The sequence below is a fragment of the Falco cherrug genome, chromosome 9 (genome assembly GCF_023634085.1).
Source record: "Falco cherrug isolate bFalChe1 chromosome 9, bFalChe1.pri, whole genome shotgun sequence".
Taxonomy (NCBI): Eukaryota; Metazoa; Chordata; class Aves; order Falconiformes; family Falconidae; genus Falco; species Falco cherrug.
In genome coordinates, this window is record NC_073705.1 from 43,494,734 (window position 1) to 43,517,807 (window position 23,074).

A 23,074-nucleotide genomic window follows, 5' to 3' on the forward strand; every position below is an offset into this window, starting at 1 on the left:
CTATTTCTGCATTTTTGAGCTGGTGCTCTAAAAGCTGAAGGTAACTATGGGCCTTTCCATGTCAGGTCACAGGGCAGAACTGCCACAGGCAGCACCACAGGGCACCTCAGGCTGGGCCAGGAGCAGGGAAGCGTGGCTGAGCACCTGAACTGCAAAGGATTCAAGGTCAGCACCATCCCACCCTGGAGAAGCCCGGTTACAGCTTCCCTGGCCAGAGGACCGCATCCATTCCTCTTGTCTGGCACAGGCAGGCCCTGCAGATTCATTTCCAGAAAGCTTACGGTCCTGGCTTAGCAGCATGTGAAACCTTAAATGTCACATGCAGAAAGGTCATCCGCATTCTGACTGTGATAAATATGGGGAGGAACAAAAGGAAAAAAAAAAAAAAAACAACCAAAAACCCCCACCACAACAACAAGCCAAAAAAGGAAAAACAAGTATACGGGAAGTTGGATCTTACTTTTACACCCACCAAAATAACAGCATACATCCAAAAAATAGTTCTAAGCCTTGGAATCACAGGGAAAAAAGCATTTCACACTGATCTTACAATTAAAAGCAATTCGTCGAGCTATTTGTTTAAAAGTAACATATTTTCTTTCCTGTACATTACATGAAAATTTTCTTTACACTGTGAAACTGATAATGAAGTAAATAATTTAATTTGGTGCTAGAGATGGTTTTCTTTCAAACAAATGTATCCCAAATTTCCAGTCTTGTTCTTGGATTATTGCACAGCACAACAGAGTACACAGTAATTATCATTCATGCCACACATGAATGCTGTACTCTTAAGTAGAGCCTATCAGCTGGTGTGGCCAGGTAAGCACTCCTTGCAAAATTCCATTTCACACGCCCACTTTTTGGCTTTTGTCATCCCATGATGTTGCTACTGCAACATGGGGTAAATCTTGACTTAACATAGATGGTGGCTTCTGCTTGTTTGAGGGATACACTTTAAGGGAGGTTAAAGAGCCTAACTCTCTACTGCTTAGCAATTTTAACAGCACTTTGCACTCAGACCTGTAAATACCGAATTTCTTGAATGAGAGCCCTTTACCCAGGCATGAAAGATGTTCTCTTATCTAAGTGCTCTTATCCTGCATTTTTCCTTTACTAACAGAGAGAATTTCCCTATTTCAAATATTTCAGGGACCCCTTAAATATTTTAGTAGGCAGGCACAAGTGTAAAATGGACTATTCACCCAGGCTAGCAGTAGTTCACCTAACTCAAGACTGAGAGGGTATTCCTTTAAGCACTGTATTTTCTGTTGATGTGGCATATTAATGGTAAAGTTGACTCTTCAAGAATTTGTGGCATTCATTTCTCTATTTATTTGCACACAAATATTGGTCATTTGGGGAATTCATTCATCTATTTATCTGTACACAAAGAACTCCAGTTAGTTTGTAATACCTAGCTATATTGCTCAGGGGAATATTTAAATCTGCTCTAGTTCTGCTCAACTATCATAACACAAATTGCAAAATGAGGCAATTATGCTTCACATTACAATCTCTATTTTCCTAGAGGTAATGACAGAAAAGTATAAATTTTAATGACATTAATAATTTAAAGAACCAGAACAGATTTCCAGAAAGCACATCCTGGAGAAAACTGGAGGATTAAACAGAACAGCAATGAGGACAAAGATGCTCATGGAGACAAGCTACAGATTAATGTGGTTCGATACATTTTGTTGGGTTATTCTAATATCCCTCAATGCACTACGTACATCTGCAAAGGGACACTTGTTCACTTGTTGAAAATCCAGAAAACATCCTTCAGTTAGCTGGTTTTTAAAGTGTTAGCAACAGCTTACCCTGTAGACAGATTTATTCAATGCTGGCTTCTCTGCATCCCACGTGAATAGACACACACACAAACACACACACACACACACGTGTGTTAATCTTTTAAGGCAAGGGTACAATCCATTTGTCGTAACACAGAAGACATTCTATACAAGCCTTCGTGACCACCTGTCCAACTCCCATCCTTATAGTCCTCCCACACACTCAACACTACCTCACTTCTCTTTCTTTTACCCAATACTCCTAAAAATCTCTACAGATATGTATTTATAATTTAATTGAATTAGCTCTATTTCTAGGTACACTGGGTGTCCAGAAATCTTTCTCAGATAATAGAAGGGTCATACAGTAAAAGATCCTGTAATTTAACAAAGTATTATTCCATACTAAAAAGTAATTATCTCGGGGGGGGGGAAGCAAACCTAAAAAACACCTCACAAAATGATAGCTATAAAAAGCTAGACAAAAAAAAAAAAATCTTCACCAATTTTAAAGTTGGTTTCACTGATAAAACAACTCATAAAAGCTCATCTAACCTTACTTCTACCTGAGTAAGGCTGTTTCTGTGTAATTCAACATCATTATAATTAGGTCAATTCTGAACCCTACAAATTTCTTCAAGCAGGATGCAGGTACACATGCAGTACCGTTTCATGTATATGGACACCTCTCAAGCATATATAAGAAAATCAAACATTTTTGTGAACATAAAAAATAAATAAAAATTCTTCAGCATCAAAGATAGCAGCCAAAAGGAGAGAAACAACATTTCTTTGGGCAAGCGGTAAATATAAAGTACTGAGAATAAAACTGGAATAAATTGTAACTATAAATTGTTAATTTTTGCATTGAAATATGTCACTTGCTATATCTTAAGAAATTTTCCACAGTGTGTTCCTTGCATTTCTATTCAATTTTTTTAGTCTTTGCATTTTGTATAATAGCATAATTTGGAAAGATCTTAGGATGCTTGCCCTACTTGCATTTGTAAACTATCTTTAAAAGTCTGCTTTTTTTCAAGAAAAAATAAGGCACAGGGAAGTGTAAAAAGTTTATTAACTTGTTACCAAAGTGAACACAAGCATCATAACACAGACTGATGCTTTAAAAATAAAATAAAATAAAATAAATCTTTTGGCACTTCCATATGTAGAGAAAGGCTGAGCAGAATTTCAGTCTTCCAGACAGTCTTGGTTCTTTTCAAGTAAAAATGAAACAGTAACAAGTTGCAGAGGCTCATGGGTCTGATGGTTGATCACCCAAAATGTATATAATATAGGAGTTTCTAGGGAAAAGACAAAGATTTTCCAAATAAATGTAAAGGACAAACATTGCATCCATAAAGGATCTTTCTTCCAAAGTCATTAAGTTTCCCAAAGATTACTCTACAAGCCCTGTGCTAGAAAACACTGCTCATCATGCATTATCTAACACCTTCCTACATGCAGCCCTCGGAGAAAAAGCAGATTGCTGAGATAGACTTTATCTGATAATTACTATTCTATTTTCTGCTCATTTTTCTCAACCTTTGAAAAATATTTGATAGAGGAAAATAAGAAGTGCCCAGATGATAGCTGAGAAGCCATTTGATTCTCAGATCAAGAGGATGAGTAACTACAGGGATACTGGCCAGGCCTGATGTGATGAAAGTTTTTTTTTAGTTGTTTTCTTAAACAACTATTGGCAGAAGCAATGGAGCTGCAGGATAGAAATGGAAAGTAAAGAAACACGTCACACCAGAACAGAGGTGATGGAACACTTTCTTGTCCCTCATATAATAAACTGCCTCTTACAGACAGTGAAATTGTGGGGAGGAGGGACCTACGAAAAGAGCAGAAATAAAAGAACTGAGATAGAGTCAGGAAAAGGATTAGCAGAAATGTGTTTTGAGTGAACGGTCTGAAAGGGGAAAGCAAAAAGCATCAATAATTTTTTCCTGCACTTTGATCTGACTGATCACCTACGTTCAGTCTGGGAAAGTTTTATTAATCAGCTGAAGATATAGAAATTCATATGTTGGGAGCATCACCTGCATCATTTTGAAAGCATCATCTGTCCAAAAAGGAAGAAAAAGGTCAACTGCTGTCTAAAACTTTTGACTCAGCTTCAGGTGATGTGGATAACATCATTTCAGCATGGCTCAGAGTTCCCCAAGGCCCTTAGCACTCAAACTTCCTGTCTAGTGCTTCTCGCCACTGATGAAACATGCACCCATGCTATATTTCCAAATCTTTTTATTACTAGATTTTTTCTTCCTAATTCACTTCTCCCTTCTCCTCTCAACTACGACCACTACTACTGACAAGTATCAGCATAGTTGGGAGGAATTTAACCAAATACTTTACAGGTGCAATTGCTATGGTACTTCCTCTGTGCTCACTGTCTCCAGCTTTTCCAAACCAGATCTTTTCTGTGGACTGAAAAGAAAACATTGAAAAGCATCTTTTTCTGGATGTTAATTAGAGTTTAGTTTTATTTTTCAATTAAAGCTTACAAGAATTTCAGCTGTCTTCTAACTACTGAATAATTTGCTTTCCTATGGTTTTGGAATCTGTATAATACTCTATTTCTTTAGCTTCATGCTCTTTGGGATTTTTATTCAAAACAGCTTTTCACCAATAACAAACTAGCCCCTGACTTTTTAAAATGTATTTATGGTTAGCACTGTACATATGAAGCAAAATAAAGCTATTGATGTTTTTTTAAAAGCCCTAGTTATTAAAGCTCAGATTAGTACAAAAAGATTGGCTGGCTTACTACATTCTATTAATAAAAAAGCATCCTTCATTTTACAAGAGCCATTATGAATACAATTTACCTTTCTGCTATCCACCCTGCAGTGTTGCAGCATTGTTTGGAGTTTGTTTGTTTTTAAACGGGACAAGTAACAACACAAGCTTTTCTTAGTGATAAAGAAATGAGCCCCTATTCAACCTTAGAGTCAAAATGCTCTGCATAGAATTAGACTATATGTTGAATTGTGCAATACAGAAATACAGTCCCCATGAACACACGCACTGGGAACTGTGCTAGTGCATCTACCAGGACAGTTAAGAGCATGATTCCTCCCTGTTTTACAAAGCTTAATTCTGGAAACTTTACAGTAGTTCACAGAAAAATGTAATGGAAGAATGCATGACACTGTTAATTTGCAAAATAACAGTGTTTTGTTTTGTTGTTTTTTTGTTTTTTTTTTTTTTTTAATTAGAAAGAACTCCCTTTCAGTGTTGGGACATGACAAATACCCATATTGGTTGGTACTTGACCTGTGAGGATTCCCCTCGCTCCCCAGTACATTTCTTTCCTACAGAGTACCTGATTATTTAGACAGTGAGGAACTAAAGTAATGACATTTCCACTAGTTCTCCTCATTATTTCCACAGTTCCAGTTTGAGAATTTAGAAGTGAAAACTGTTTGAATTTCAGCATTCCATATCATACAGAATGTGGTAATTCTAAGACTAATGAATCAGGGTAGTAAGAAGTTATTTTGTGTTAATAACAAATACCCCTTTGTATCTGATCTGATGAGGGTTAATCTGAACCAATGAGAATCAATTCAGTGGAAAAGCAACAAATGAAAACTGTAGTCAAGTAGAAGCTCTAACCTTTAGTTTTCAGACTTTCTTTACACCTCATAATGAATTCTATTTTTAAAGCACTGAAAATGCCAGTAATTCATTCCTAGGCATCTTTCCATCAAAACTATATACAATTGTAATATACTCCTCCATTTCAAATGACTGATAATCATGAAATATGATGCCAGGTTTATCCCTGGCTAATTCAAATCACTGGGGCTACCCCAGTGATTTGGCTGACAGAATCTCATCAAACGCAATTGCTCTAGCTTGTTCAGCAGTAGACAGAGAAGGGTGGAATTCCACACTGATTGGAAATCAAATGTGAGTCACAGTTCCCATAAATTTCATGTTTGCCACCAGAAGTACTGAATAAATGATTTGATAGAAGTATATGCAGTGAATATTTGCATGAACTGTCACTGCCATACTCATATTGAAAAATGGTATGTGGAAAGTCCTAGAACAGAAGGTGCAGATCAGACAATACACAGGGGTGTTCATAATACCATTGTATTTCTCTTCCCAAACTGAGATCTGGAAATATTTAGCAGACTTATATAATGTGAGTAGGATGTTGGAAAACATAATAAAGAAAAATGAAAAACAATAGCAGAACCAGGTATGACGACAGAGATGACGAGATGGAAGAAAGTAACCAAGAAAGCTGTTTCTATTCATTATCATATTTAGATCATAAACCACTTCCCAATACTCAATCTAATTTTTTACTGCAGAAGATTAAATTGCATTTCCTTTACCTTTCCAGAGTGAACACGTGATCATATTCTTCTTTTAATTATATTTGTTTTATTGCTATACCCTTGCTCTATCATCTGAGTTTCATAGGAGACAAACGTAACGCTTTGGAGCCCCTCCTCATGGGCCATATTTTGTTGAGCTTTCATTATACTATGTGCTCTATGGATTTTCAAAATTGTTCTGCATTCTCTTGCTTTGTTTTAAAGTGCCTTGCTCAAAATTTGAGATACTGTTCCAACAAGGCCAAGCTGATGTCAAGAAGAGCAAAATAATTGCTCCTTTATATTACAGAGGATTTTCCCAGTAATATATCTGATTTGCTTGTTTTGCAAGATCGCAACAGTACTGACTGATATTCTGTTTATTATCCACAAGGATTCTAAGTTGCTCCTGCAGACGCTTACCAGCTATACCTCATTTTGTAGCCACACCTGAAGTACATGGCACTTCTCCACGTTGAAAGATCAGGCAGAGTGCCTCAGATTTAATTAAATAAACTGGAACTACTGCAATATGTTTTTAACAGTGTGGTTATGATTAATAGTTTCTATAAAGCCAGCATCCAGTAAGTCAGTGAAAATGTTAAAACCTCATTTTCCCATTAAGAAATTACCTTACATTTTCCTTTATCTTCTGCTATATCTAAACATTTCTTGTTGCTTTTTATGACCCCTGGTATAAGTCAATTTGCACCTCAGCCTCATTTTATAATAATTTAGTTCATTACAACCTTTACACTCCTCCTTAGGCCTTTTTTGCACCACTTTTTCTTTAGCATTCCTCTCTGATTTCAAGATCTGTGAAGATAACCAATTTGGACCATAACGATACCTTATTAGGCCTTCACCTTCAGCAAACTCCACTGTTCTTTTGCCATCCTTAACTCAGCATATCATCTTTCCAAAAGCACTGCTAGCTGCCAAAACTTGTGAAGTTGGGAAAGCTTTTCATTGACATCCATTATCCCTATTCTCCTTTTCTCACTTCTTCCTCTTCCTCAAACAGTGCATGCCATCTCACGATCACTTTCACACCAATTATCATCTGACTTCCTTAGCCCATTCTTCCTTAGCCATAACAAAACCTGAACTGACAGCTGCCTTAACTTTTTAAACATGTAGGGATAACATTGTCAACCACAGGAAATTGTGAAGCCTTGTCTGTGTCCCAGCATTACACTTCCAACTGCCAGGGAAATGAAAATCCTCCACTATTTCAATTTCTTGTCTTTGGGATATTTCTTTCAAAAATACACTTTCAAAAAAAGTCTTCCTCAGTGTATGTCTTTTGTGTATTTCCACACAGCTATTGAACAAGTTTGATCCTCACCTCTCCTTTAGCTTCAAAGCAAGCACGTATGGTTTGGACATGCAACACTACATTGTCCTGTCCTTAGTGAAAAATTATTTCCTATCTCAACCAGTAGCCTTGTGCTTTGTCCTACCATGTCTTACAACTTTCAATTAAGCTTCTGAATAGTGATGAAAGTTTGCTGGAAAAGGAATTAGAGTAAGGACGCAATAATGGTTAAACAACTCATTTATCAGTCAGATTCAGTGCCCATTCCATTACATGAAGAGTAGTTGTGTGTAGTAGATTGTTTTGTGTACTTTACTAATTTACATGTAAAAATAATGAAAGCTTAGAAACTTGGAATTGGAATTAAATATATTGATATGAGGGAACAAAATACTGTGTTTAATTGGAATATATTTTTTCAGTCCAAATTCCAGTTTTGCAGAAATATTTCTTTATCTTTTCTCTCACCTTGGAATGGAGAAATTTTCAAAACTGTGAAATGTCCCACAAAAAAGGAAACACGGTTTCTAGTGCTATTTATATCCCCAGACATACGGCTGCTGCTAATGAAAAAACCAGACACCGACTCCTAGAGCATTACTCCTAGTACAACCACATACAAATTCAGTTTCAACTAGTGCTCTTGTGCCTCTCCCACAGACGTATGCCTTGGGCAATGCACAGCATTTCCTCTGAAAAGGCAGAAAAAGAGAAGGGGAGAATGAAAAATGTCAGGAGGTAGTGACAGAGATGCTTGATGTCAGGCACCAAAGAGAAAGAAATATAAGAGAAAAATAAAAATAAGAAAACCAGGAAAAATACAAGCGATAAACACCCAAAAAAAGAGGGGTGCCAGTTATGTTGCAAGAGGAAATAGCACCAATCTATCAAAGCTGGTAGGTCACTTCATCAACACTTAAAAGGCATAAACAGCAAAGGTACAAGCAGAAAACCAGATAGATTGTAACAGATCTTTAGGGTCAAAAGATCTAGTCATTGTCAACTCGAACATAGTAAATCTCAATACAATGTTTTGGACTATTCTGGAGACAAAGCTAAGCGTGGATTAGTCATTGTTCCAAAGAGTTGTTTGCTTTTGCAAGGATTTGTACAGAAATCACAAATATTCTTGCTTTTAAAAAGCTATTTGGCACGTTTAACCCAGAATTCAGGTAGAATCACTACCTAAATGAATGCAAGGAATGATTTAGTATTTCTAGATAAATGGAAGTGAAGATGATTAAATATAAATCTCAAAGGGGGAGAGTGGTTAGAAACACATTTCTTCTTTTCCCTCAAATCTCCACTACTTTCGACAGCTCTGCAAGTTGGAAACATAAAACGTCTGAAATGAGAAAAGTAGACATACTTACAAATATCTATTTTTAAAACAGGTTTTTATGGCCTTGGCTTTGAAGACGATATATGACGGCATGATATTACCTGCAAAGACCCATCCCTGTGTCTTCTCTTATCCTGAAAGAGTTGCCATGTAAGATTCCAGCCTTTCAACCCCATCAATGAACCAACCCAACTCCCAATTCACTAGCCTTTTTCTAAAGATGACTGAATCCTTTTGCACCAATGGCATTCAAACTGAACAGATGCCTTAGCACAGAGACTTGGGTTATTGGAACCGAGCAAATGCAGGATCTTGACAGAACAGCTCTGTAACTTGAGACCAACACTTATACTCCACATTTGCTGTGTAATAAGCTTACCAGCCATATTTTAAGTTAACTCATCACAAGCCTGGTGGTGTTGCTTGCCTAACAACCTTAAAGTGATAAAATATATTCAAACTCAAAAACTTAACTCCTATCCTGCTATATGGGACAAAAGGACGGGGCGGGGGGGAACGAACCACAGATGTTTATTGTATTGTCAATACAGAGAGAGTAAAGTAGATTAAACTGCAGTAAGACAATAATAAAATCTTTTACTGAAATAATCCCATGCTATATAGTCATTCTTACTACAGCAAGATAAGGCCAAGGCTCAGATCCTCATTGGCTCGACAAGAGGTGGCAGACAGGGCAGACTGTGAGAAGATGCTCAAGATCAGTAGACCTCAGTAGTCTAACCTGTGCCAGGCCATTAAATGTTTTCCTGAAGTGAGAAAGGCCTAAAAGAGCCTTTTTACAACCTTATGTTCTTCATACAAGGAAACTCAATGGAAATAATTGTCACCGTGTTCTCTTCTTATTAGCCCTATACCTCTCTTTGCTTGCAGTGGGATCATTAGGTTGCACCGACCACAGGGTAAACAGAAAAGTGTAGGATCTTCTATCTGCCTAGGAGAAAAAAAGGACTGGCAAAGTATTTGGTCCATTTGCAGAATGGACTACATCCGGCTTGTTACTCATGTGGAATTACATCAGAAAGCGCTGATCAGACTGTTGGGAATTAAACGTTAATTCCATTCTGCAAATCACTGCACCAATCAATATCCAGCCAAGGAATAACATATTTTCCATCAAGTACCCACGCAATTCTCACCAGTACCAACTGGAAACATGTATATGGAAAGCATGATCAGCCTGTCCTCCTGCTAGCACAGGCGTATGCACACTATTACGTAAGAAGCCTAAGGAACCTCCATCTTTCTACAGATACATCCACGTGGATGCTTAACAGAGCTCCTTTTCACTGTAGCTTTAAGCACACCAAGACCAATACTTTTCTTTTAAATAAAGGATAATCAAGGTATTTCCTCCTCTTTTTTTCCCTACAAACAGTTCTCCAAAGTTTCATGAATTCAAAAAGTTTCTGTAATTCTCTGGTTGAATTTAAATGCATTTTGAGATATTTATAAGTATGTGCACTAATATTTTTCACTAAAAAGTGATACTTTAGATTTACATTTTGCTATCATAGCTTTCCTTCCCAGTCTCTAGGCACAACAGAGAAAAAATAAAAGTTCCCAAAATAAAAGCAAAATGGACACCCTGTGTGATGAGTTTGGGTACACATGCACATATTTATGGATGAGAGCTGAAGATTTTTATTTGTGATGTTACAGATTCAGGCTTCATGAAGTGAGTTTTAACATCTGAACAATAACGGCAGCAATAACAAATTCACAAACACTCCCTCTCTATAAATGCTTAGGGAAACATGTACTGTGTTATCTTTATGTGAATATAAACACTGACTCTCTGGGCATCTTACTGATATTTTGTAGTGGGTCATTACTGCAGCTGACAAATCAGGAGGTATTTAAACGTAACAAGGACTAGAAGGAATTTATAAAGCCTTTGTAAGCAGAGATTTCACTCTCTTTCCCTAACCCCTATTTAATTACAGAACCTTTCTAATGCAACACAACACAATTTATAGGTACTATTAAAAGTAGCCTATGCAAAATTATTAGCTAGGTGCAAAATAAGGAATGAGAAATTAAAAAGGAATTGGTTTTTAAATTAGAGGCTATGCATTTATAATATATAAACAAAACAGTGAAGCCCATTATTTTTAACTTAGCTATTTTACTATATTTTAGTGAATCATTATTAAAATCAGAAATAAATAAAATAGCGCTCATCACAATTGGTGCTCATCACTGAACAGTCAGTGATTTCTATATTATCATACATGGTGCAATATTTCAAGCTTTCCATTGCTTTTTAAGTACGACTCTGCACCGATTACCATTAGGGCATCCTGTTACTAAGTTAAAATAAACAATCATAGTAGCAGAACAGGATACCATTTGCTGTAGAGAGGAAATATCACATTTTAAATCAACCCATCCTGGATCTTGGCCAAAACACCAACACAGTTCTGCACTAGAGAAAACCTGTGTATCATGTAAATGCATACTCGAATGAGCTAAGCCTGCAGCTAGCCTCAGCGTTCTTTCCTCTCCCACTCTCTGAGTGCAGGCTTTTATAGCAGTGAAGGGTGAGATACTGGCATATATAGATGCCTGTATTTGAGTTTTGTTTTGAGATATTCTCTGCTTCCTAAATGGCTAATGAAGTATGGTCAACCTGAAGGTAAAAAGCGTCTCCCAGCTGCTATGAGGTATACTGAAAGCTTTATTTTGACCTTTGGTGTTCAACCTGTGTCAATTCAACTGAGACAGGCAAGCAACACCCACAGTTTGCATCTTGTACCATTCAAAAATCAAAAAATACTGACTGTATGCTCAGTTTGGTGTGTCAAAACATGAAACAAAAGACAGTGATGAGTAAGTGTACCAAGCTTATGTTTGGTTTTTTTTTTACTTTCTTACCTCATTTACATAGACCCAGTGACTATCCTTTGATGCAAGGTTGGTTTCCACAGCCTAAAAAAAAAAAAAATAAAAAGAAATATAATAATAAAAATAAATAAAACATGTGAAACATATTCCAGAAAGAACTTACATAAAAATGTACTATAAAGCTCATTTTGATTGCTTTCATTGCTATTGGCATTGCTTCAGTGTAGTTCTTTTCATCTCTTCCACTGCTGTTTCATGGAACAGTATCTGATGGGTGGTAGTCGCATTTCTCCGACTTCAGTATCTAAACCAAAGCACCCTGTGTCATGAAGATATTCCTTAGATGCACTATAAAAGCATATTGGAGCAGGGTGGTACATCAGCATGATAAGGGATCCTCTGATGAACAACTGCACACTGAACATGCAGTGCATGAGATTTAACTTCCCTATGACATCTCTAATGCACCCTAGTAGGCTGGGTTTCTTTTCAATATGCCTCCCAAAATACACTGCCTCTGCCCCATTACAACTCTGATAGTTAAACATTTAGCTAACCTATTTAATTAGAAACACCACTCTGAGACACTCAAGTGAAGTTCGTATGAGTCATCCTCTCTTCATGTTTACATAAGACCCAAGAGAAAGTTATGCTTTGCATGGACGCTTCTGGATCCCTGGTGTGGATTTGGAGAATAACTACATATTATGAAGAAACAGCCCATCTCATTAGGCAGTATATTTATCCATACACATATAACCCTCATGGTTCACTAAGATGTTAAAACTGGGAAAGACTGATAGCACAAACAGTACTGAGGACCTCAGTGGAAGGATCTGGCAAGATATATATATAAATTTCTAACTGTCCCCATTGTTTGACATAAATAAGCTCACTTCAAGATACTTCATAGTCTAAGAAAGCAATATCAAGCATCAAGAGATGTACACTACAGTAATAATGATATTCCTGATATCCTGCTTAACACACAGTTAAACAACTACTGTGGATTCATCTCACCTAATAAAACAGGACATTCCCAGCACACATGTATTTCAGTAGGTAGTTCATTACACAAAGTTTTTAAGTGTCCCTGCCTTCAACAACTTCTTGCTTCTGTGTCAATATGACCCCCATTTATTAAACTTGAATAAGAAATTAAATATTCTTATTGCTATGTTATAAATGGTCCTATGAATGATTGAAATTAATCTGGAAATACAGATGAATAAAATACTTCCAGTTACCGGTTTTTAACCTGGATAATTTCCACACCCTGTTTGTTGTGCGTGCCCTCAAAAAAAAATTGCACTGGCACAAAAGACTCTGTAGAGCTCTGGCCTGGGCAGGAACATCATCAACCACCTTCCTCTCCAGAACACATTTACATAATAAGCCCCTCAGATATTTAGCGTCAGATGGGATGAATCACCTTCTCTCATGACACTGACTACAAATGACTGGCTTAGAATAAACGCCCAGGACTTCTAAGGCTGCAGTGAAATGACAAGATATCCATCCTTAATATGGGCAAATGGGATACTGTTACCTCTTCCTAGCAAAAAGCAAACAAAAAATTGGCTAAGTAACCAACACCAACATTTTTACTTTTAGTTTATACTGTGGTTAAAATAAATAAATAAATAAATAAATTACTTCCTAATAACAACATTTTAAAATTTTAGTCATTTGTGCAGCCTACACTAACCTACAAGAAAATTGTGGGCAACACACATACCTACTTCTAATGTCCACAAGGGGAAGTACTCATTTAAGGAGACAAAAATCCCAAAAGAGAAAATGCAAACAAGTCGAAAAGAGAAAAATCAACACAGGCACGGCACAGTATTTCTCATCATCATCATAAACAGCATTATGGGAAATTAACTACCCCTGTTGTAAAGCAGATGAGAACCACTAGAGACAACACTTCTGACAAGACAATCCTCTCCTAAGTGTGCAGTCAAAAATTATCTCATTTGGTAATTGTCTCCCTTGTGTTTCTTTTAAGCAGGCAGGAAAATTAAACTGACCACCTAATTGAAGAATTGCAGCTATTAGGAAAGCTAGTAGTAATAAGAAACCCTGGGCAAAACCATGTAGATTTTCTCCCCATTCACCCCTCTAACATATTCAGACAAAGCCAAAATACCCAGGTGCTGTAACATATAGAGGAAAAGCAAAGTACTGCCAACATTAGCAAAGCAGAACTAAATAACGCTCAGGTGCAGAGTTATTGCATTGGCTACATTTTGTGATTTATCTGCAACAGTGAGCAATTTGTATGAATAAATGCTAAGTCTGGGGAGCCACAAGAGCCAGGGAATCTGAAATGTATTACTGTAACTCATTCTTCTAGATAAACATATCTGGACCAGATTTTTTAAGATGAGGTGCACAGATTTAGGCTGCTAAGGGTTTCTCTTCAGCCATCAGAGTACGAGACCATTTAGCACCACATTGACAGAAGTCAATGGCTCTGCACTCTAAAAGCCTGAAATTTATTTAGAAATGCAACCGTACGTAGACAAGTTTAAATATCTGTAAATATCTTCTGTTTAGAGCTGCAACACATAGCATGAAGCATTATTCTAAACCCCAACATGCTGAGAGGAAGCCGAAACTTCTTGCATTTTGTGCTTTAGATTTTGCACCATATTTACTGGCTTGATGTGCTAAAGAATCCGAAAATGAACTATTGAAAGATACATGTCAGAGGTTTCAACTTTCAAATAGCACTGGTGTATTGTATGTGTGTTGCTGGAGGCTCATGGAAGTTAAGCAGTGTGAAGAGTGAGGTCCTGGAGACCTGTGAAATCATAAGAAAAATCTATTCAGGGATCTCAGAATAAGAAAGGAATTACATGTTTGTAATGTATGGACTTTCTTTTTCTTCAGAGAGGAAAAGTACGAGCACTTAGGAGATTATGATCACCCATTTTTAATTATTTTTTAATTATTCAAGCTGTTCAAGTTCTTGCCATGTTTTTAAGCTTGTTTCTCCATCCATTCAAAAAGAAAAAAAATTGTCTATGAAATATCCTGAGGGATCTATTACAGCCTATTTAATAAATGCACCCTATATTAAAGAAACTAGGCTAGGAATTTGTGTGATCACTATAGCTGCGAAAAACCTCTGCCATCTATTAGGGCAGGATTCATTTGCTGAAATATGTTATGGGGATTTTTTTGTAGAAAATATCATTAACATAGGTGCAAAATGTCCTAGTTCTTTTTATACTCTATATGTACATAGGGTCTAGTTGACACTTGGGAGTAATGCCTCAAAACACTTCTATCAAATAGAAAATCTGCTTTTTAGATAAACGGCACACTGGAAATTAAAGAGCATCCATCTTTTCTTTATTTTCTCTTAGACTAGCAAATAGCTTCCACAAATTTGGAAACAAGTTTTTTTGGAGGCTGTATGCTCTTCTTCCTCCCCAACTACATTTCATTATCTAAATGTTAAGATGCAGAACCCAAACTAGAGAATTATAATTCACTCAGTGGACCACTGTTAATGACAAAATGTAAACGATGTTATCAGAATTGGGCCAGACTGGGAAGAGGGAAAGGGGAGCTGTGAATGTAGAAAACTGTTTATAATTTCTCAATAGATAGCATTTGCAATAGAAATGAAATAGGGAGACACTGAAAATCAAAATATGAGCATTAAGATTTCAGATCTCATACCAACAATGATAAAAGAAAAGAATAAGATGCTTCATGAAAAATGATCAAAGCTATTTTCATGTATATGACTTTGTTTACTTTTAAATGTATAAATTTAGTGCCAATAATCTATGACAACATTATTTTATTGGAATACAGCAGGGAACAAATATTTACATTGCCTTTATAAGTAACTCAGTTCATTATTTTATCTAATGGCAGTTGCAGGATTAAAAGGAGAAGTAGGAAAGTAAGCAATAAATACTGCTATGTTCAGAAATAAATCAATTCTGCAGGCAGAAGGGTGGGGGGTGGGGTGCGGAGAAGGAACAGAAACAATCCCTCCCTGGCATTCTCAAAAATTCTGAAACTGAAAACATTTCCAAGCATAAAATGGCTGGCTAGTAATAGGGAAGGCTCTTTGCCACCATACCTGGCTGCTTTGCCAGGTCAGCACTTTGGCGTTACCAGCAAAGGCAAGCTGTATAGGAAGGAACGTGGAGGTAAGTGGCCGGACACATCTTAGAGAGATGCTGGTGGGTGTGCAAACAGACACGGGCAGACTGTGTTCCAGTGGCAGCAGGATGTGCTGAAGGGTTTAAGGCTTACCTGCATCTGTGTTACAGCTACAACCTGTTGCTTCCTTACTGTGTACCCAGGGGGACAGGCAATAGGAATGTCTGGAAGCCCCATAACCAACCCCAGGATCCTAGTAGGAAATGTCATGGCAGATGGCAAACACAGATGGTCCTGTTGTGTCTACGTTTTTGGAAACAAGGGCTGCCACCCTGAAATCCATGACATAAAAGAACCACCAGAGTGTTTTGCTAAGAGGGATATCAAAGTAGTAAAGGGTATTACTTGCACATCCTTTACCTTAATGGGGAAGATAAAAAGCATCATAGCTTTCCAGAAAGAAAATGAAAGAAAGGGTAAAGCAGGGAGGTCACAGTTAGAAAATAATTTGCAGAGAGCACCCTAAGAGATACCAAAAGAACACAAACCCAAAATTATTGCCATCCTATGACTAATTACTGCTGGCAGCAGAAAGCAGGTACACCGGCAGTGCGGTGAGCGCCGTGTGTTGACACAGCCGAGCATCTCAAGAGCACAGCCCAGGCGCCAGGCCCCGTTACAGAGCCCCTCCTGTGCAGCTGTAGTCCAGCTTGCAGCCCCACCGCAGCCCCCTGCCAACCACACTGGCTGCCAATGGCCAGCCCCAGGATGCGTGCAGCAGAAAACCAGGCACAGAGCAAGCTAGCCAGTGAGCATCTGAAGAAAGAGCCTGCAAGAGACCTGAGTTCTTCTTAGAGACCAGGATGGTGGGGCATAAGGTTAGGAAATACACCAGCTCAGCTTTAATACTAAAAATTAGTAAAAACGCCCATAGATATGCCTTCATCAAAAGAAAATATCACAAATTTCTGAGGTCATTTGTCATCTTTCCCTTCATATTTCTAAAGCAACCAGCATGACAATGACAGACAAACCTCTTTTTTTTCTTATTTCTTTTTCTTCTCTATTATTCATAATGAAGGTATAAGAAAAGAAGGGCTTGGGAAAGTAAGTAATCATGTCTAATTCTCAGTGTCCTGGTTTCAGCTGGGATAAAGCTGATGTTCTTCCTAGCAGCTGGTACAATGCTATGTTTTGGATTTAGTATGAGAATAATGTTGATAACACACTGATGTTTGAGCTGTCACTAAGTAGTGCTTACTTTAAGACAAGGACTTTTCACTTTCTCATGCTCTCCCAAGGAGGAGGTGTGCAAGAAGCCGGGACGGGTCACAGCCAGGACAGCTGACCCAAAGGGACACTCCATACGATATGATGTCATGTGAGTGGCTGCATGGTGCTTAGTTGCTGGCTGAGGTTAAACCACAACACACAGCTCTGCAAATCTTTCATAAGGCATCAGTTTCATCCCTTACAATTCATTACCTGCTCACTTTACATTTGGCACTGGAAAGGTTTCAAAAGAAAACTGTTTCCAGCTCTTTGTTCCAAGCAAGGTCAAGGCCAGTGACCTGCTTCAAAAAGAAGCTTTTTTTTTCCCCCTTCTCATCCTTAGATAAATTATTTAACTACTGTCTTTTCTTCCCCACACAAAAAATAAGCAACATTCTTCAGAACCATTTTGAAATCTACTATAGTAAAGCAGCGATGGGTAAGAAGAAAAGTCACTACCTTCTTTATAGCATTATGTAAGCCTGAGGGAAACCCACCTCCAGCTGCTGGGTTTCATTGCAGGAGGACTTGGGTTTTGTTTTCTTTTCTTTTGTTTTTAAATGATTTTCTCTTGATTTAAATGTCTGGGGAAGCGTCCTAGGAATCAGGGAACTGGTTTAGATTCCAAAGAAGAGACAGAGACCAAGTTTCTAATGCAACAGATCTGACAGTAATTAATTGGATAGTAACAAAGTGCACCTGTTTATCTGAGAAGTTTTGCGTATGTCTTGGATACAAGTAAGTTAAGATAGGAGATATGAAAAAGTCAATTCTGGTAAAGCAGATGGGTTCAGTCTATACACCCTAGATACCTGATTTAGATTTAGAAACTTCTTAAATTAAAATAGTGAAGTTCTCATCCAGGAGTGAATTACATAGGTAACAGAACTTCACAGAAAAACAATTTCTCTGTAGCCGTTACTGAGATCTTTGGTCTTCATTAGAACCTTTCTTTTGTTTGCATTGTAAGTAAATACCTCTTGGCTTAGTATCTCCAGAGGAGCATAAATGCTACAATAATTAATAGATTAAAATAAATAAATAAAATAAGCATTACAAGCCAGAATAAATATTTATAAAGATATTTATATATAAATATATTTTTTTTAAATCTCATAATTCTTATAGTGTACTAAAGAATATTCCAACCTGATATTGTTTCTAAAGCTTTATTGGTCATGGTATCATTAGTACAGGGATTAAAACAATTTTTTCCAGGCCATGGTACAACATCTGAACTCTACATGAAAAAACATAAAACTAGGATGTCTTGGACTAAGAATCTTGAAGGGAAAAAAATTCAGTTGCAGGAAACTGAATCAGTGCTGTAAGTTTGCTTTTCTCATTTAATACAGGTTAATTAAAATGTCATTTCAAAGTGAAATATGACATTCTTCCTTCTCTAAATGGTAAAATAGGCATTTAAAGAGGTTCCAGGACACACTTTTTTCAGATCAGAAAATCCACTGAATCTGACCCTTTCTTACTGAACATCATTCTCCATGAAGAACTTGTACTTTTTTAAAAATGTTTTTGACAGAAGTTCTATATTCTTCCTTTTTCTGAACATCTTCATAGAAATCTACGTGTAGATACTTTTTAAAAAACACTTGGCATGCTGACAGAGTCCCTATCTTTCAGCGATCACTTCCTCACATCAATGATATGGTTAATTTCCCTACACTTACAACAGAAGCTGTCAATCCCGTATCTTGGTACATATTAGCTTTGTACAAGTGATTAATGAACCACAAGCATAGTATGCTTTTAACAACCACATTTCTCGATAATTCACGGTGTATATTAGTTCATTCTTGGTCTACACTCTATAAACATTATTAAAAATCCTCCCTTAGTGGGGATGTTTTTTCAAGTTATCATGTACTGTTACATTAAAACACAAATCCTGCTGTCTCCTTGTTACTTTTCTGCAGAACTGCATTGCTAAGAAAAGCTATTCTTCCCTCAGTGGTACTGATGAAGTACAAGTAATTATTGAAAGGCCATGGTGAGATTCGAAGGTGTTTTAACTGGCAAATTCAGCTTGACTCTCCCACAGAAAGCAGGCCAAACTGGTCATATAGATCTCTTAACACTCTGCAAATCGTACGTCTGGTCGTTAGTCAGAGATAGCTGTCTCGGTATTCCTGTTCCTCAAAACCTCTGCAATAATTTATGTTCTCTTCCAAATGATATGAGATAGTCCTTGACCTCTGTCTCAGCTCCTCAATAAGCTAAATAGCTTAACCTAATAAAGGAAAAAGAGGGGAAAATAAAAATAAGTAAATAAAAAAAGGGGTGGGGGTTGTGGAGGAGAAAAAGAAAAAGAAAAAAAGAAAAATACATTCTAGATCAAATTCCTGCAACTGCCATCCACAACTGAGTTCCATTTTCAGTTGTCAATAAGGCATTTCAAACAGGGGTAGATGTGACCCAAACCTTCACCAGCTTTTAGCACACACCCCTACAGCTGAGGAATGCTAATTAGAAGGCATACATGCCATTTTTCACAATATAATTTGACAACAACCCAAACTGCAATACACTAATGATATATTTTAAAGTTTGTACTGCACCAGTTGCCTGTTACTTAGGTCATAGGTGATCAGAAAAAAATTATACACTAAAGAAAACCTACATAAAATTTTAATGTTGATCAAGAGAACTGTTGGAGATCATGAAAAATATAAGCAAGAGTGGGAGAAGAGAAAGTATATGCTTCAGTTTCTGCTGTCTACATGACTGTAATGCTCTTGAGTAACTACTGTAATATATGTGACGTTGCCTATTGTTTTAGCCTTAATCATTTCAATGAAATGCCTTGGGATTTCTGTTTAATCTTATTCCCAGTTTTATAGGTAATGCTTATTATATTAAATCTCTGTTGCCATGCCGTTCGATGCATATTCCACTGAATGATGCATAAAAGTACTGTATATGGAACTCTTCCAAAAGCATTCAGTAAGAATTTACTTTTCAAAGCTCAAATGTCACATACTATTTATAAATGTGGTAACTGTTGACCATTTAATTATGTGGCACAGTGGTGACACCAGATAATCACACAGCTGTCAGAGAGCAACATTTCTGTAAAGACATAAATCTAATGTTCACTACAGAACATAGTCTCTCAGAAATATTTTACTTAAAATTTTACCAGAGCTACACAGAGCTGACTTTGAAGTCAAAATGAAATATTTGAAAAGAATAACTACATTTTGCTCAGTTAGACACTGAATTTCTTTTTGAAGATAACAGGTTTGTACATCTGTATTCTAGTAAGACTCTCAGCTATTTAGAGACCATTTTGTAATGTTTTGTTAAGAACTGTACTCCTGAAAGAGCCAAACTCCAGAGAACAAACTAAAATTCATCAGAACTGGACAACATTTGGAGCCCGGGTTTTTTTTTAGTTAATTTGTTTTGGTTCTCCTCCTAACTCCCATTAAGAGAAGAAATTCCCACCAAAACAGTTTAGCACTTTAAGTTTTCTGTTTGTTTGGAATGCCTACATGGGGTTCACTAGACATAGGTACAAAGGCTGAAAATGCCTTTCCAGGCATAGACCCCGGGTAAATAAACCTATTTTCAGCATGGGTGATTGGTCTCTACTCTCATGATAAGCAGCTGTTCCACAGACAGGGTATAATACATATCAGTACATACCACCAGCCTCATACACCGTGCTTTGTGAGCTCTACTCAGAAAGAGCAGCTTATGCTCCAACTTCAGCTTGCAATGGAAGTTCAATTTAACTTTATAGAGTTTGCACAGAGTGTTCCAGAATTTGATCTTTTTGTAGGTAAACCAGCAGATGGTAACTATATCATTAAAAGAAGATGCAAACTTCTTGGCTTTCTAACATGCACACAACACCAAACAGTGAAAACACAACTTACACATTCCTAATTTCCTCTTTTAAAAGAAGTATGCTTTGTATCGACAGCATGATAGTTGAAGCTCCCAGAATCCTGTATCACGTAAACTCTGAACTGAAAGAACCAGCTATAGCGTGAAGATTCAACTTTCATTTTCATAAATTTACGGTTTTAATGCTGATTTATTGCCTCTGGCACAAAGTTGCCAATCACACTGCAAAGTCGTTATTTACCTAGGTAATGGGGTTTAAAATTCTGTGAACTTGGAAAGGTACATTGACATCAAAGGTTACCCTGTCCACTATCCATCTTTTCATCTGTTCGCATACATGCAATCTCTTCTCTCAAATTCCTTAAAAATCCTGTCAGGTTTTAAAGGAAAGAAGATGGCACTAGTCCTGCCTCAGCCTCAAACATAATCAAGTTCAAACCAGTTGTTTTCTGCCTACAGCAGTCTAATTCTAAATTGCAAAATAAATACATAACTAAAGCAAAATTCTTACAGGTCTGAGGACCTTCTTGTCAGTCATGGTGCATTTCGCATGCACAAATTGTGCCAAAGGCCATGTGAGCACTAAAGAATACCTTAAAAATCACCTTAACCATCTCAAGCCAGAAGACTTTTCCTGATCAGCTTTGCCAAGAAAAAAGAATATTTGCTTTCCTTCACACAGCATGAGGATACTTGGCTTCTGTGTAGGTGATAATTCCTTCAGGCTGCTCTAGGGTGAAAAGAAACCCTTGGGGAGTAGTAATGGTTATAATGGAAGGACTAACTCTCCCTTCATATGTCCACAGTCTTAATGACTTTATGCAAAGCCTTACAGGCTAAAAACAAAGGTAAGCAGAGGCAGCACTCCCCTCGCACAGTGCACGCATGCAGCACACACTGATGGGAAGCAGGCACAAGGAAGTTTACTTTTTATTCACAGATTTTTCTTCCAAGCAGGTGTTCAAATATTTACCATTTGGGTCAAAACCCACGATGTCCTGCACCCGCACTTTCTCAAAGCTTGCAGAGCTGCACTGGAGCCCCCATGGTTATCTCATTATTGCCAGTCTTTCTCAGCTTTAATTTTGGCAGCAAGAATGATATTAAAAATATATATTACAGTAATGGGGCATGAGCAGATTTCACTGGAAAACATGCTTACAGTTATTCAGAAGAGTGTAGCGAAGTTATTAATTTAAAAATATGTATTTCATTCTTAAAAACAATTTCCGCTTCATCTAACTAACACAAGCCCATATAGCATTTCCAAAGTTATAGGCAAATGGGTTTTTGACTGTCGGGAGCAACAGCTTATCTTCTGACTCCAGGGAAACCAGCATTCATTACAGATTATGCCTTGATTCTGTTCTTGAAACCAAATAATTTTTAGCATTTTTACTGCAACCTTCTTTCCATTGTTTCTGAGGTAGAATTTAGACAAACACAGATTTTTGTTAGAATTTCCATGTACCTGAGCTTCCATACAAATGTAGAGGGGAAAAAAAGTGAAACTAATAGGGGTTTAATTTTAAAATCTGAACCTATTTGACTGATAATATGCTCTCCTTAGCACTGATTTCTATAATTTCATCCATGCAGGTATGAAAGGATTCACAAGGGAAACTTCCATCACATCTCATTAACATAGCCTACACCTCACTGACAAAAAATAAAGTACACTATATGGTAAATAATTTACGTAGAATGATTTATACAGAGGACCATGAGTCTCTGTTGTAAGCCTCTTACAACAAGCTGAGGGGAAAAAAATCCAAACCAACAGTCCCCAAACATTATGGGGTGAACACAGTTTTTAATTTAACAATTGTGTGTGTGACAAACTATGACTAGGAAAAAAAAAAAATGTTTCAAGGTATAGCCAATGAAAATGGATTCAGATTTCAGGCTAATACATGAAAGCATCCAACAAATGTTAATTTCTTTTTCTGAAATTAAATTGGAAGCAACATGTGTAACTATACAACAAATAGAGCTGAACAGGGGATTTGGCAGGAAAGTCATCCCCCTTAAGGGAAAATCAGTGGGTGATGGAAACAGGAACCAAGTCTATTAGTTGACAACAGGGTTGGTTTTTTTTCATAGTCCAGAGTGTGGCAAAATTTCCCAGTTCACAGAA

At 37.2% G+C, this 23,074-nt stretch overlaps 1 protein-coding gene across 1 annotated transcript in view; it reads right to left on the reverse strand.

Annotated features, from left to right (window-relative positions):
- Positions 1–23,074, reverse strand: part of GRID1 (glutamate ionotropic receptor delta type subunit 1) — a 544,391-nt gene that overhangs the window by 115,785 nt on the left and 405,532 nt on the right. The window contains exon 5 of the mRNA XM_027817170.2: positions 11,695–11,748. Coding sequence (XP_027672971.2) covers positions 11,695–11,748 — 54 coding nt within the window. The remainder of the gene's footprint in view (positions 1–11,694; positions 11,749–23,074) is intronic.